General features: G+C 36.7%; 1 protein-coding gene across 1 annotated transcript; it reads left to right on the forward strand.

The window, feature by feature from the left end:
* Positions 1-8,666: 8,666 nt before the first annotated feature.
* LOC138879563 (uncharacterized) lies at positions 8,667-9,071 on the forward strand. Its single transcript, XM_070159179.1, has one exon. It carries the CDS (start codon positions 8,667-8,669, stop codon positions 9,069-9,071), a length of 405 nt encoding a protein of 134 aa, XP_070015280.1.
* The last annotated feature ends 7,892 nt before the right edge of the window (positions 9,072-16,963 follow it).

Below are 16,963 nucleotides of genomic sequence, written 5' to 3' on the forward strand. Positions count from 1 at the left end.
CTCTATTGGTTTTCTATTGTCACCTGATATTCTCCGCAACATGTTTTCCCCCTCCTATCTTTAACTGTAAATTTCTGCCTTTATTTTTCTGTTGTACATGATTTAACTGCACAGGTTTATTTGGTAGTATTGTCCTAGCCTCATCGCTACTTCGCCGAGGTTAGGCTAGGCACTTTCCAGTACATGGGGTCGGTTGTGCTGATACTACACTCTGTACTGTGTGCAGATCCCGACACTGCAGCTTTTGGACCACAGTGAGGTTGCTGCCTTCAGTCCATCGGACGACCCGAGGTAGTCCTACAGGCATCCGCAGGCCTTGGCGTCTCCTTCTATCTTTCCATTCTGTTTCTTTTATGTATTTCAGAGGCAACTTTGTATTTATATTTTAGACCACTGTTTGTAGTATTCGTAGACAGTCCGTGACATTGTGATACCAAATTCTGGGTAGAGTTGTATGTTAGATTCTGCACTAGTATATGGTTTAACTATTAGTTTTCGTCTTCCGCATTTCTGTTTATTATAATTATTCTGCAGCTGTTCACCTATTATATTGAACTGTTAATTAGGCTAAGTAAAATGGTTAATGAATCTATAACACTCGGCTTGCCTACCTTTCTTGAGTAGGCGCCATCACGACTTCCGAGGGTGGGAAATCTGGGTCGTGACAATCAGTTAATTTTTTATGTGTAATTTCAATTCCTCAGCATTCTATAATATTCATATTCTGCAATATTAGGAGATTTGACTGCTTAAACAATAAGTATATAGCATGTGATTGTGAGGCCTCAATTCATGACTAGACGAGATACCAAAGGCCTCTGCCTTTACGTCCCATGGATAGATAAAGAGGGAAGCCAGAGCCTTTGGTTTATTCATGTTGTCAAAGAGTTGAACAATGATTTTTTGTGTTGTCAAATATTCGAACAATGAAAATAGATGGCGATTGCATGATCGAATTGTTCAGGTCATGTAGGAATACGTAGAAGCCCTTTGAACAAGTGAGGCTTTTTCCAATAGAAAGATTTTCATGTGAGAGAGATTTTAATTATGTGTATTCTGTTAAGCGAGTTCTGTCTCGCGTCCTTCACCTATAAGTTAAAGGAACCAGTGTTAGGATCAAGATAATTAGGTGTCTTGCGGAATCTAGTAAAGAAAACCTTAAATGACGATAAATCACACAACAAAAGAAAATATACCGAAAGAGACACAAATGTTTAACGTAGTTCAGTTAGTTGACCTACGTCTATAAGCGTAGATGAGCAATCCACTATATGAAAGAGAGAATAAAATATCAAGAAAACAATCTCATAAAGAGGTACATACAAGTGGCAGACTAATACTTCTCTTACAAATCTTCCCCTAAACAAGACTCTTAGACACCTTAAGGCAACATTGTAGATGCTACCGAATGGGAAGGAAGGATCCTCAATTTATAGAAGTCTAAAACATTTTCCTCTAATAAAAAGGACAAGCCAAATATGGAATATTTCCTTCTAGGAAAAGGAAAATCTAATTATGGCAATTGTGTAGACCTTTCCTTCAAAAGATAGGAAACCTAAATATGGTAAGAAAGTAAGTACAACCACCTAACAATTCTCCCACTTAGCCTAAATTTTCTGATAAAATAAACTTGATCCGCCTTCTTCACATAACCTTTAATAGGTTGCATCTCCAAATCTTCACCACAAAGTTTGTCTCAATGTGGAGTAATACTCTGGTCAAATTATCTGACAAAAATCATAATTATCTTCAAATAGGTTGTTATTAAAACTAAACCTGCCTAGATGAACCTGTCTTGGACCTCACTCTGATACCACTTGTTTTTCTATGATATATTTAAACTTCAAATACTACTGCCTTGGAACTTCTTTCAATCCATATATACAGGGTTTGCAAACATAATATTATTTTCCCTTAATTATAAAATCCTTAGGTTACTCCATATATAAATCTCCTCATCAAAATCATCATGAAGAAAGTAGTCTTGATATCTATCTGCTCAACCTCTAAATTTAGACTCGCGGTTAAGCCTAGAACCATACGAATAGAAGATATCTGCACAACTAGGGACAAAATTTCATCAAAGTCAGCTCCCTTCTTCTGGCCAAAAGCTTTAGCAAATAACATCGCCTTGTCCCTAGGCGCAGAGATCTGTTGATCTTTCTTTACTCAAAAATCCATTTGTTTGATAAAACTCTCTTACCTTTTGGCAGTTTCACTAACTCATATGTGTCATTTTCATGTAGTGAGTTCATCTCATCTTTCATGGCTTCTACTCATTGATCTTCGTGAGTATCTTGCATGACTTCATCATAACTCTCAGATTCTCCCATGTTAGTGAAGAGTACATACTCGTTAGGAGGGTAGCACATGGGTTTTTTCTTCTCCCTTGTAGATTGTCTAAGAGAGGCTTCAGGAGTATTCCAATTAGTTAATAGAGTAGGAATTGGTTGCTTATCAACTACAACTTCATCAATTGGATCATTCATAATATCTACACCCTGATGATCATTTTGATCTTGATCACTATCTTCATTATTGTTTTGGGTTCCTTCATGTGCAATAGGTGCTTTAGCAATAGAAACTGGATCAATATCAATTAATCTCTCATTACAATATCTTCAACAGTCTGGTCTTCAAAAAATATTGTATCACGACTTCTTATAAGCTTATTATCAAATGGATCATCAAAACGATACCGAAACTCATCTTAAGCATAACCAATAGAGATGTACTACTTAGTTTTGACTTCCATCTTTGATCTCTCATATTTAGGAACATTCACACAAGCTTTACACCAAAAAACTCTCAAGTGATCATAAGAAATATCTTTGGCAAATCAAACTCTATTTGGGACATCACCATCCAGAGCAACAATATGAGAGAAATTATAACATAAGCAACAGTGCTTTCACCCAAAATGTATTTAGAATTTTTCCTCTAAAAGCAAGCATCTTACTCTCTCAATTATAATTCTATTCATCCTCCCCGCCGAAACCATTCAATTGAGGCGTCTTCGGCGGAGTTTTCTGATGACGAATTCATTGTTCTCTCGATATTTTATACTATCTTTTACACAATGGATTGCTCATCTTCACTTGTGGACATAGATCAATTAACCGAACTACATTAAATATTTGTGTCTTTTTCGATATATTTCTCTTTTGTTGTATGATTTATCATCGTTTAAGGTTTGCTTTACTAGCTTCCGCATGACACCTGATTATTTCGATCCTAACAGGTGGTATCAAAGCCTTGGTTATTTATCCGGAGTTTTTATGTAGTAGACACAAATATAAGCAAGAAGGTATGTTTAAATGGGATCAATTATAATATTGGGACAAGCAAGATGAAAGATATATTATTTGTGAAGAAGATGCATCTACCCATTTATACAGCCCATAAGCCCGAGACTATATCTGTTGAAAATTGATATTTCGAGCACCAACAAGTATGTGTATTAGAGACTCTTTATGCCTCAAAATCTAGGAACAACAAGTTCTATTCTTGATCAAATAAATGGAGGACAGTCCTATTTTTGATCAAATAAATAATTTTAAGGGGATCCTTGATCAGCTAAATGGAATGGGAGTTAATTTTGATATTGAGATACAAAGACTTGGGCTTCTTAATACTCTGTCAGATTCTTCGGAAACTCTTCGTATTTCTTTGACAAATTCAGCTCCTGGTGGTAATGTAACATTGAATATGACAAGATTGGTGTGCTGAATGAAGAAGTAAGGAGACAATCTTAGGGTTTATTCTTACAAGCGGATATATTTTTTATAGAAGACTGTGGGAGAGATAGAACAAGAGGTTCGAGGAATAGAGGTAAAAGTAGAAGTAAGTCAATGTCCAAATACCAGAATTATTCATGCAACCACTATGGCAAGAAAGCACAATTCAAACGGTTATGCCACAAGTTGAAGCAAGACACTAGAGAAGGAACGAAAATTGAAAATAACGAGAACAATGTTGCTGATATTATTCAAGATGACTTTCTTTTTGTTTATGATGAAAAAATCATTAATTTGGCATCCCATGATACAAGCGAGATAGTAGATTCTGGATCTACCTCACATGCCACACCAAGAAAAGGTGTTTTCTCATCTTATACTTCTGCTAACTCTAGAGTGCTAAGATAGGCAATGCAGTAAGGTTAAGGTGTTTGGTGTTGGTACAGTTTATTTGAAAACTAATAATGATTCAACATTAGTTCTTAAGAATGTCAAGCATGCTCCAGATTTTCCTTTCAATTTGATCTCCGCTAGAAGATTAGATGTTAAAGGTTACCATAATACCCTCTTTAGTGGCCAATGAAACTCACCAGGAGCTCATAAGTAGTGGATCGGAGTCAAGTCTTCTCATTTATATGTGACACAAGGCTCTATTCTTAATAACTCCATAAATCTGGTGGAAAGTGACACCTTATCAGAATTGTAGCACAAAAGACTGAATCATATGGGTGAAAGAGAGATTGCCTGTTTAGATAAGAAAAATTTACTTTCTGGAGTGAAACAAGCGAAGCTGAAAAGGTGTGTCCATTATTTAGCTGGCAAACATAAAAGCTCGAATTATTAGAGCTAGTACCCTCTAACTTATGTGGTCCTTTTATATTAAAGTCAAAAGGTGATACACATTACTTTGTGACCTTCATTAATGATGATTCTCACAAACTCAAGGTATATCCTTTAAAATTCAAAGATCAAGTACTTAGCGCATTTAAGGAATTTCAGGCCTTAGCTAAGAGACAAAAAAGAAAGAAATTAAAATATATTTGCACTAACAATAGTGGTGAATATTGTGGTCATTTTCATACTATTGCAAAAAACAAGGGTACAAGAAAATTCTTCAAACCATTATGTATTATTTCATAAGTTCTCTGATGATGATTTTATTATCTTGGTGCTTTATGTAGATGATATGCTTATTGTTGGCAAGAATAAATCTAGAGTTACAATCCTTAAGAAACAGCTAAGCAAATCGTTTACAATGAAAGGCTTGGGGCCAACAAAGAAATCTTGGGCATTCAAATCCACCGACAAATAAAAATGAGTTATTTTATCCCAAAAGCAATAAATTGAGAAGGTACTCAAGAGGTTTAATGTGACAGATGCAAAAGTGGTAAGTACTCTTCTTCCTAAACACTTTGAACTAAGTATTAGTCAGAGCCAATCTACCAATGAAGAGAAAAAGAATATGTCTCATATTATTTAGTCTTCTACTTTTAGTAGTTTGATGTATCGTATGGTTTGCAGTAGACCAAATAGTACATATGTCGTTGGTACTGTTAGTATATTCCTTTCTAATCCTGGAAAGGAACATTGAATAATACTGTAGATTAGAAGTTGTGCTTTAGGAGGCAATTTTAATAATTTAAGATCCATTTTCGGTTATTTGATCACTTTCCCAGGGGGATATTTCTTGACAATCTAGACTACAGAAGTGCATAGCTCTATCCACCACAAAAGCCGAATATCTTTTTGCCATAGAATATGCCAAAGAATTATTATGGATGAAGGAGATTATTAATGATCTTGGCTTTGAGCACTCAAGGTATATCTTATTTTATGATAATTAGAGTGCTATCTATCACATCAAGCACTTCACTTTTCATTTTGATAGGTTACAAGTACCTTGGTCATAAGTACTTTATTTTATGTTTTGACGAACTAACCAACTTACTATCCAGAACCAGATAAGGAGCCTGTTACAAATTTACAAGACCTTAAGATCACAAGGTTCCAGCTTAGGATATGGCTCAACTCTTCAGAGTATAAGGAACAGCCGAGGGAACAGGTCGCTACCAGTTCCCGAGGTGACTGTACGAAGTCAACTCTCCAATTGGAAAGTTGTTGCCTGCACACGCTACAGTACATGAACAATTCAACAGTCAACTCTCTGTGGAAGGATTTTTAACTACCTTGGTTACATCATTGTATGTGTGGTCACACATGCTATTATTAATATCAAGGGAGGTAAAACGCATTCACTTGAACACTTAGAGATTTTATTCAAGCTCCTATGTGATCATCCATCAAGTAATTCTCAACTGCATCAAGAATAAAGAACACAACACCTACAGGCTAGTTCCCACATCAAGTTATTGTATGTCCTTAGTTGAGTTGTAACTTTGTAATAGTTCTTCAATTGTAATTCCTCCCTAGTTTGTTTAGAAGCATTCTGCAGGAAAACCTTTGTAAACCTTAAACCTGTGTGTTTGAGTCTTGGCTAGAGTTAGTCAAGTAAAGTCTTTGTAATAGAGTTATTACAAAGTCTTTGTAATAGAGTATTACAAGTTAGTGAGGGATTAAGAGGTTAATTCTTAGGTTACATAGTTTGTAATCTAAAAGTTGTTCAGTAGTGAAGTTGAAATCCTACAAGGGTAGGTCGTGGTTTTTAGTCCCGTTGAGTTGGGAATTTTCCACGTAAAATTCCTCTTGTCATTTATTTACCGCAGTGTGCACGTATTCTGTTGAACTTGATAGAGAATCTGGTTCTCAATAGAGTTTGGTGGACTCTTATATTCTATCACATTCTAAGGCCCAACATATCAATAAGAAATATCATTGGATAAGAATGACAGTGATAGTGAAATTATTGGAGGTTGGAAATATACATATTGATGACAATTCTTCGGATATGCTGACGAAACCAGTGGTTGCAGATAAGCACGGGTTTTGCAGAAAATTGGCAGGCATGAAGCCTGTTAATAGTTCCTCTATTTGAAGACATATTTGGCCCATTGATTGGAGGGAGAGGTTTTTGGGTCCATGCCCATGTTGTCCGGCCAAATGCCCAATGACTTAATCCTATTTCTTTCATTTCCTTTCCTATTTGAAATTGGATTTGAATTTTATTACTATTTGGAGTCGATTTTGGCTTTAAGAGAAATCACCACTCATTATCCATAAATAAAGTAACTATGGAGAATTGTTCTATGATTATTAGTATTAGTCTTTGTTAGAGTTTAGGACATAGTTGTTTTTGGTGATTTTTTTTGTTTTTGGTACTTGTTTTTGTTTGTTTTGTTATTGTGGATTGTAGCAAAGATTCCGCTCCTGCATGTGAAGGTCCAAATTTGGTTAATGAAAGTATTTTCCTTTTGCTGCTTATGATACTACTCTTTTGTCTCTGTTTTCTATCATGTTGTGCCCACACAAGTGACATGAGTTAACCACGCTAGACTTCTTTATGATGCTTACTTGTTCTGTGCTTTTTATGATGCCAAAAGAGGGAAGATTTAATTGAATAATATTGAGCATATTTGAGCATAATTGAGAATGATAATGAGCATAATTGAATAATAATCTGAAGGGGGAAAATACAGATTCAGGGGGAGCTCACTGAGGTTCCTAGTACACTTACACTATCATAGCACTGATTAGGGGGGAATACAGAGATTCAGGGGGAAACTTAAGGTCTTTCGGGTTCACAGTATGGTTTTATGTGGCTCTTTTCTGGTTCTATGTTGCTCTTTCTGGGATTTTCAATTATGAATTTGTCATCATCAAAAAGGAGAAAATTGATAGGTTTCAAGTACCTTGGTCATAAGTACTTTATTTTATATTTTGATGATCTAACAAACTTACTATCCAGAACCAGATAAGGAATCTATTACACATTTACAAGACCTTAAGATCACAAGGTTCCAGCTTGGGATATGGCTCAACTCTTCAGAGTAGAAGGAACATATGAGGGAACAGGTCCTTACCAGTTCCTGAGGTGACTGTACGAAGTCAACTCTCCTGCTAGAAAGTTGCTGCATGCACATGCTACAGTACAGGAACAGTGTAGCAGTCAACTTTCTGTGGAAGGCTTTTTACCTACCTTGCTTACATTATTGTATGTGAGGTCACATATGTATTATCAACATCAACGGAGGTAAAACATATTCACTTGAACATTTAGAGATTTTACTCCAGCTCCCTCACGTGATCATCCAACTAGTAATTCTCAAGTGCATCAAGAACAAAGAACACAACAACTCTGGAGCAGTTCCCACATCAAGTTATTGTATGTCCTTAGTTGAGTTGTAACTTTGTAATAGTTCTTAAATTGTAATTCCTACCTAGCTTGTTTAGAAGCATTATGTAGGAAACCCTTTGTAAACCTTAAGCCTGTATGTTTGATTCTTGGCTAGAGTTAGTCAAGTTGTAAAGTTTTTGTAATAGAGTTATTGCAAAGTGTCTTGTAATAGAGTATTACATGTTAGTGAGGGATTAAGAGGTTAATTCCTAGGTTGCATAGTTTGTAATCTAAAAATTGTTCAGTAGTGAAGTTGAAATCCTATAAGGGTAGGTCGTGATTTTTAATTCCACTTGTCATTTATTTACTACAGTGTGCGTGTGTTCTGTTGAACCTGATAGAGAACTTGGTTCTATATAGAGTTTGGTGGACCCTTATATTCTATCAATTGGTATTAGAGCGGGTTCTTTCTATCAAGTTAACACCTAGAAAGGATCCTCATGGCTGCTCCTCCAAACTTCGAAGAAGTCTAGTCTACTTACAGACCTCTAAGGTTCAACGGTCAATATTATGGATGGTAGAAAGCTAGGAAGCACGACTTCATCATGGCTGAATATTCTGAGTGATGGGATGTCATATGTGACGGACCCTTTGTCCATGCAAAAAACCTTGGCAAACCAGCTGCAGCCATTCCCAAGATGAGGAAGGAATTCAATGACGCTAATAAAAAGGCCATAGAAAAGAATTTTCCTGCAAAAACAGTTCTTGTGTGTGGCATTGGTCCTGATGAATATAACAAGATATCAGCATGTCAATCAGCAAAAAAAATCTGGGAGGCTCTTCAGACAGCTCACGAGGGAACAACACATGTGAAGCAATCTAAGATCAATATGCTCAATACTAAATATGAGCTCTTTAGAATGAAAGATGATGAATTCATCCACGATATGCATACTTGTTTCACCTCTATCATCATTGAGCTTCACTCTCTTGGTGAAGTTATTTCGAGAAACAAGCTTCTCAGGAAAATCCTTAGTGTATTACCCGATTCTTGGGAAAACAAAGTAAACGCCATTACAGAGGCGAAGGATTGCAGACACTGACCATGGATGAACTTGTTGGAAACTAGAAAACTTATGAAATGAAGAAGAAGAAGAAGAAGAAGGACAATGAAAGAAGAGATCACAAGAGGGAGAAAAACCTGGTCCTCAAGACGGACATCAATGATTCAAGTGGTAAAGACGGTGGCATGGATTACTTGTCAAGAAGATTCCAGAAGATGGTTCACAGGAATGGAGGCATTCCAAAAAGGGGAAGTTCTGGAAAGCCAAGAAATTATGACCTCTGTCATAAATGTGGCAAGCTTGGACACTTCATCAAGTATTGCCCTCTCCTAAAGCAAAATCTGTACAATAAAAAATTTGACAAAGTAGCAAAGAGGAACCAGGTTCCTGACAAATGCTTCAAGAGAAAGAGTGATGCTGACAATGTTGTAAAGCAAGCTCTTGCAGCATGGGGAGACTCCTCTAGCAAATCCGAAGAAGAAAACGATCATCGTGGTAGTTCAATGATGGCAGTGGAAAATGAAACAACTGAGTATGATTCAATCTTTGCTTTAATAGCTCAATCTAATGATAATGAAGATGACGACGGTGATGAGGTAAATCTTTTGAATGTTCAGAGAAATCTGAAATCTTACTCTCTTAAAAAGCTCATGTCATTAGCAAATGTATTAATTGATGTGTACCATAGTCTTATCAATGATAAAAATGCATTAACTATGGAACTAGGGGAAGCTAACAAGCCAGATATGACCTGGTAGTCGTTGTAGTTGATTTGAAAGAAACAATAGAGAACTTGAAAAAGGAAAAGGATGCCTTAGATGAAAAAATTGCCAGTATAAAACATGAAGGAGATGATCTAATGGTTGTTGTGGTGGATTTAAAAGAAACCATTGAGTGTGTAAGTAAAAAAAAATAAACCTTGACTGAGAGAGTTGCTATCATTGAGCAAGAGAGAGATGACCTAGTAGTAGTGGTTGTAGACTTGAAAGAAACAATTGAGGAATTTAAAATAGTAACTAGGCCTGGAAACTCTGAAAAAGGAAAGGAAGTTGCAAGGGAGGAACAAATTAAGCTTGAAAATGAGTTAAATTTGGTGAAGACCAGTCTGTGTGCTGAGCTTGAGAAAAACAAACAGCTTCCGGAAGAACTAGAGAAAGTAAGGAGTGACCTTGAAAAATTGCTTAAGTGGACCTGGCCTTGCGATGCTATCACTACCATGTACACTAACAGGGGGGGGGGAACTAGCAAGGGATTGGGTTTCAAAGAGAAAAGATTCCCTACAACCCTTATAGTAAGTATGTTACTGTAACCAATAATTGGCTATGTACCCAATGTGGTAACAATGGACACCTCAAGGAAAACTACATGACCAGGGTTCAGTCTCATCAGAAAAATAGTCTTTGTTGAGAGAGTAACTACTATTAGAGGACCTGGTCCGTCAAATTGAAAACGCATATTGCCTGCTTGGACTAAAAGAGCACTCATTTATCCCTTCTTTCATAACAAGGGACCCAAATTCGTTTGGGTTCCTAAATCTAACCCTTGATTTACTTGTGTAGGGTGCAGTGAAGGGGAGCAGCCAACAATGATATATGGACAGCGGCTGCTCAAAGCAATGACTGAAACTACAATCAATTGTCCTTCACTAAAAGCCCTGCAAGGAGAGAGTGTACCCTTTTGGAAATAGTGAAAAGGGGTACACTTTAGGAGTCGGAAGATATGTGGAAAGGGAAATAAAGTGGAATTCTTGTCCAGGATATGCACAATTTCAAATCATGTGACTGGTGAGGTGATGTTGTAGACAAAAGATACAAGAATCCTTATGTTGATGTGCTTGAGCCTCCGCAGAGTGGTGATATAAGTTGGTTGAGAGCTGTTGAATACATTGCTGAACTATGGGACAGAAGGCTGGGATATGCAAGATTTTTATCACTGAATAAACTGGCCCTAAAGGACCTGGTTTGTTGTCTGACCAAGTTGAGTATCAAGGAACACAAAGTGTGCAATGCCTGTGCAAAAGGAAAGTATGTCAAATCCCCATTCAAGCCCAAAAGGGGCAGTCAGCACCTCAATGCTGCTTGATCTTCTTTATATGGATCTATGTGGAGTAGTAAGAGAGCCAAACAAGGAAGAAATAAGATATATCCGTTTGATAGTGAATGCCTACTCCAGGTTCACTTGGAATCTATTCCTCAGAGCCAAGGATGAGATCTTTCAAGTAATTGTGGATTTTGTCAAGAATATCAAAGTATAGATGGAAACAAATGTGGCTTGCATCAGATCAGATCATCGAACAATTTTTGATAATGCTAGAGTGGATGAATTCTGTATTGAAAGAAGGATTACTCAACTTCTCAGCTCTAAGAACACCGCAACAAATGGAGTTGTGGAAAAAAAGAACATGACTACTGAAGATTTGGCGCGGTCAATATTAATTGATAGAGGGATTGCAAACATCCTGACCAAAGTTGCTAACTTATTTGAGGATATCTACGTACAATTGTTATGTTCTCAACAATGGCAAGGATCAACTTTGAAAATTTGATGTTAAAAGAGATTAAGGAATCCTCCTAATTTACTCATCTCACGAGGGAACAGAAATACTAATCAAGATGGAGAACCCTTATTGATTCCAGCGAGGAACCTGGTCCCACGACTACAACAACAGAAGTTGAAGATCGAGTTGTTAAAAAAAGGTTTGACATAGAAGCATCACAAGTCATTAGCACTCCCATTGCCACAGCTACATGCCTAGACATGGATGAACATGGTTCTCCTATAAATCAAACCAAGCATAGAGACATCATTGGATTACTCCTATATCTCACTGCAAGCAAACCAGACATCGTGTTCAGAGTGGGGTTCTATGCAAGGTTTCAGTCAAATCCAAAGGAGTCTCATCTGAAGGCTGCTGAAAGAATTTTAAGATATCTTAAAGGAACACATGACCTGGTTCTCTACTATCCTTCAAGTAATGGAAAGGAAAAACACATCTAAAATAGGACACTCTCTGGGTTCCTGTCTTGTCTCATGGGATTCAAGGAAGCAAAATTCAATGACACTCTCAATAGCTGAAGCAGAATATGTAGAAGCTGACTCCTGCCTTGCTCAAATGACGTGGATCAAGTAGCAAATTGGAAGACCTTGAGTCCAACTCAAGAGGGCCAAATACATTGATTGTTGAAGATTAAGTTGCTAACATCTTCACCAAAGCCCCGAGAAGAAAACATTCTTAGAAAAATAGCCTTGCACTTGGGATGATAAAACATGATAGAGGACCTGGTTCTTCATGATTGGTTATGAAAGTCATATATAGGTAAAAGTTAGCTAAAGTATTTTCTGGCCAAGTCTAACTCACCTCTATACCGTTACAGGTAGATATGCATGATGACTATAGAGTAGTTGCTGCAGTGCATGCTGGAAAAAGGAGTTAAACTTACTTGCCAGACCTGTCAGGGAACCTGATTTCTTGATACAGGTTGGTAGCTTCTTTGTTCTTTCATACACAATTTAAAATGGACAAAAACAATGCCACAACATCAAGGTCTCAGTCTCTTTAGGTTGTGTGTTTTCATCCAAAGCGTCACATCTTTTTTGAATGATACAACTCCCCAAGCAAAATTTTGTCGCCATTTTAGAACTAGTCCCTCATCATAATTAAATCAACATCACAACCCTTTACTTCCAAATTCAAAACCTCCTATTTGCCTTCTCTCTTCTCAATCTACAAACCCATCGAGTACAATTTCACCATGTCTGAAAATCAAGCAACCTCCAGTGTACCCGACAATACTGCCATTGATTCCACACCAGTTGGCATTCCAACGGTAGACTTCTCCACCAACACAATCACGAGTCCAAACCCTAAAGCAGAGTCTCCTCCACACTCCAGTCCCTCACCTACCCACCAGATTCTATTCCTTATCACAGTCATGAGAAGATGACTCCGAGCAAGTTTGAGAATGTTTGTCCTCCTCTAGTCTCACCAGTCAAACAGAGTGAACAAGGTAATTAGGGTAAACAAGGGAACCTTGTTCAAGAAATATCAACTCTATCCATGGTTGGGCACTCTAGTGAAAATCCATTGATCAGTCATGAAAAGACCGAGACAAACATGACAGGTTGCGATTCTACAGGTATCACTCCTCCTATTGAAATTTCCATGAAAACACAAGAAAAGGAGGGAATAGAAAATATGCTCTCTATTGCTTCAAAGAGGGTTATTGTAGATGAAGCTGGAGAAGGGTCTGAGTCTCAGGGGGAAGAGATTCAGTCCATAGATGACTGGGGAGAACTTATTCCACTTGAAGAATCGACTCAAGATGACATTACTGGAGTCCCAAGTGATGAACCTGATCCCTCCGCGGAGCATCCAGGTCAGGGGTCACCTCCTAAGGTCATTGTTGATCCTGCTCTTCTCCCCACTTTTATGTTGAGCCTTTAAATATAGTGGTGCGTGAGATGAAGTCTAATAGTGAAGAAGACGTAGATGATTTGGTGATTACTAGTTTTATTAAGGCTAGGAGTAATCCAGTTGCAGCTCCAGAGCAAATCCCTAAGCGACCCACTACACGGTTGCAGAAAAAGGAGGCTCTAAAATTTATAGAATTTCTAGGAATATTTGCTTAATTGTTTGCATTTTAGTTGCAGTTTGCATATATGAAAAGCATAAAAATACCCCAAAAAATATATATATTCAAGTTCATGCATTGCATCGTTAGTTTGGTAGTTGCATTTTAGTTTAATTGTTAATTAATCGCATCAACAAAACAAAACTCCAAAAATACATTGTTCCATTTTTAAGTTTTAGTTTTAGTATTTTGCCATGACAATACTTGGGCCTTCCTTGGGCCATTTTGCCATGACAATTGGCCCACACCTAAGAGGAAAGTTCTAGAAGTGTACCAGCTGTCCAGAATTGATAGTAAAAATATGTGAAAATATATGAATATGGACAGCTGTCCAACAGCTGCCCAATTTCAGTTATGAAAGATTCATTTTCCCTGAAATTTAGAGGTGGGATGAAGGGAATAATTCTATTTATTCTTTTCAGTACATGGCAGATTTAGTACCCGTAGATAGTGTAATGGGCCTACTTCTAGCCCAATGTTTTTCCCAGAATAGTTAAAGGTCCAACCTATTTACCCAATGCATAGTTATAATTAGTACCCTTCATTTGAATGTCGAATTGGTTTTAAATACGAATACTCATAGTTTGCTTTAGGAGCGCTATAATAAATCATCACAGCTACGGGTACGCTTCCCGTGACGTAGTTGTGATACATAATTTCCAAAATCAGGGTGCACATTTCATGTGACCCGACCATAACCTCTAATAATGTTAATAAAGTAAACATGTTGTAAATCGTGGGTACGGATCCCGTGACACAATTCGCAATATGTATCAAACAAACAAGTGTACGACAATCGTAACTTGTTCCAGAATAATTCTACAAATAATTAAAAGCGGTCAAAGTTTAAAAATGCATAATAGGTATAAAATATGTAGTTAATCAGATAATAAGGCCAATAATAATAGTTGAGCGACCGTGCTAAAACCACGGGACCCGATGTCACACCTCCTTTTTACGCACCCGCGAGGGGACAAGGGAGTTTTTTCCAATTAAAGGACAATCGAAACGGGATTGGTTTATTTATTTCTGAGTCGCCACTTGGGAGATTTAGGGTGTCCCAAGTCACCAATTTTAATCCCGAGTCGAGGAAAAGAATGACTCCATATTACAGTCTGCGCGCCAGAAATCCTGATAAGGAATTTTGTTAACCCGGGAGAAGGTGTTAGGCATTCCCGAGTTCCGTGGTTCTAGCACGGTCGCTCAACTGTCATATTCGGCTTATTTATCTGATTTTAATACAATTGTGAACTGTATGTGCCAATTTTAACTTTTTAACCGCTTTATTATTATTGTTTTTAAAAGAAATGTGAACATTGCTTAAAACACGTCTTTGGACTGCGTCACATGAAATGCACCCACAATCCGGAACACGTTTTATTTGATGTTTTGTGATTTGGATTCGGGTCGCATGAAATGCACACCCAGGCTTAAGAAAGTAAAATATTAAACACGCGCCTAAAAAGACTATCGCGTTAATATTTTGGGAAGACCGTGAAATTCGCTAAACGGTCCTTCCGAATTCTAATTAAACCATACATTTTGTGAGGGCCCCGCAATCTATACGTTTTATTTGGCGAGGCTCGTCTCATTTTTATTTTTAAAGGATAAACCTACAATGACTATATTTTCTATTAAGTTCGTCTCTAAAATAAAAGAAAATCTCTTAATTATTTACATGCTGAAAAACGTAACTTATTAGTTATTAGTTTACGGCTAATGCGAATGGAAAATTGCGATCGAGTTTGTACAAAGAAAAACTGCTTTCATTTTATATTCTGTTATTCAATAATACTAGAACATGAGATTGACCATAATATCAAAACAGATTAATTATTCTCCGATTAATTTAAACTAACATTATTAGATGAAGAAAGTATACATATGCAACCTCATTATTCATTAATCATTCAACTACATCTTTATACGAAGAAAGAAAAATTATATTCAACCACAAATCTAAACAGGAGGAATTCAACAGGAACAAAGCCTGATTAATATTTCATTTTTGCTTCAAGCCGAGATTGTACAAATGTGTACCTGGAAACAGCAGTACAAGAACAAAAGAAGTAGGAGTCAGCAGCAATAATACTACAGCAACAACAGGTTCAGCAACACCGCAAACCAGTAACAACCAGTAGAATAACCCAGTAACAGATTGAAAACTCAGCAATACCAAAGTGCAATTGTAGTCAAAGCAGAAGAGAGACGGATACAAGATGCAGTAGTTTACTGATTTTCAATAACACTCGAGAAAAGACAAACGGAATTTATTCAAGTAGAAGTTCAAGTTGTCTTTCTCTTTTACTCTCTAACACTCTTGAAATTTTCCAGAATGTATTACTCTCAAAAATATTCTCCCAATAATCTCTAAGTCTTCCTCTTCTCTCTTTCAAGTCTCAGTCCTCTTTAATGTTCAACAATAACTCTTATTTATAGCAAGACCTTGTCTAGAATTCCCAACCCCAAATAATTCTCCCAATGGCATGCTTTGTCCCACTATTAAATGTCTTCTTTATTTTAAACTTTGTCCCCCATGCCTACATTAAATAAATACCACATTCCCAACCCATTACAATATGTCCCCCATGCCCCCATTAAACAAGTACAAGATTCCTCCCCATTATGTTTTGTCTTGTCCCCCATTATGTTAAACAAGTACATCAAAAACCCCACCCCATTATATTTTGTCCCCCATGCTTAACATAAAGAATCAAAATAATGTTCAATTACCAAACTACCCCTCCGACCTTATTGCAATTACAAATCTACCCCCGAATGCAATACAATTTACCAAATTACCCCTCTGCTCTAAACAATCAATTAATCATAACTTGACCAAAATATAGTCAAGATGACCAATTTCTCAACAATCTTCAACAACAATTATATGAACACGATGAACAACACAACTCCAAATTAATGGAACTAAATTAACCATATCGGGAACCAATCCTGGTTAATTTAGCAAGGATACAACAATACAAACAACAAAATACATGATTCAAACTAAATCAAACCAATCAAAAACATAAACTCACATTAAATCACTGGATTTAAACATGAACTTCAAACCAAGACGAACATGAATTAAATCTATTTTTAAGCAACAAAACATGACGGATTCACATGATTCAACAACATTACTAATTTCTGGAAAATACATAACAACATGAGACAAATTGAAGAGATAATTGGTTAAATTTCAATTTGAATCTAACAAACATTAAACTAACAAATATTTACATAAACAATAATACAAACATGAAATAAACATGAAAAACAACTAATTAAACTTCT

This window comes from Nicotiana sylvestris, chromosome 10 (genome assembly GCF_000393655.2).
Source record: "Nicotiana sylvestris chromosome 10, ASM39365v2, whole genome shotgun sequence".
Taxonomy (NCBI): domain Eukaryota; kingdom Viridiplantae; phylum Streptophyta; class Magnoliopsida; order Solanales; family Solanaceae; genus Nicotiana; species Nicotiana sylvestris.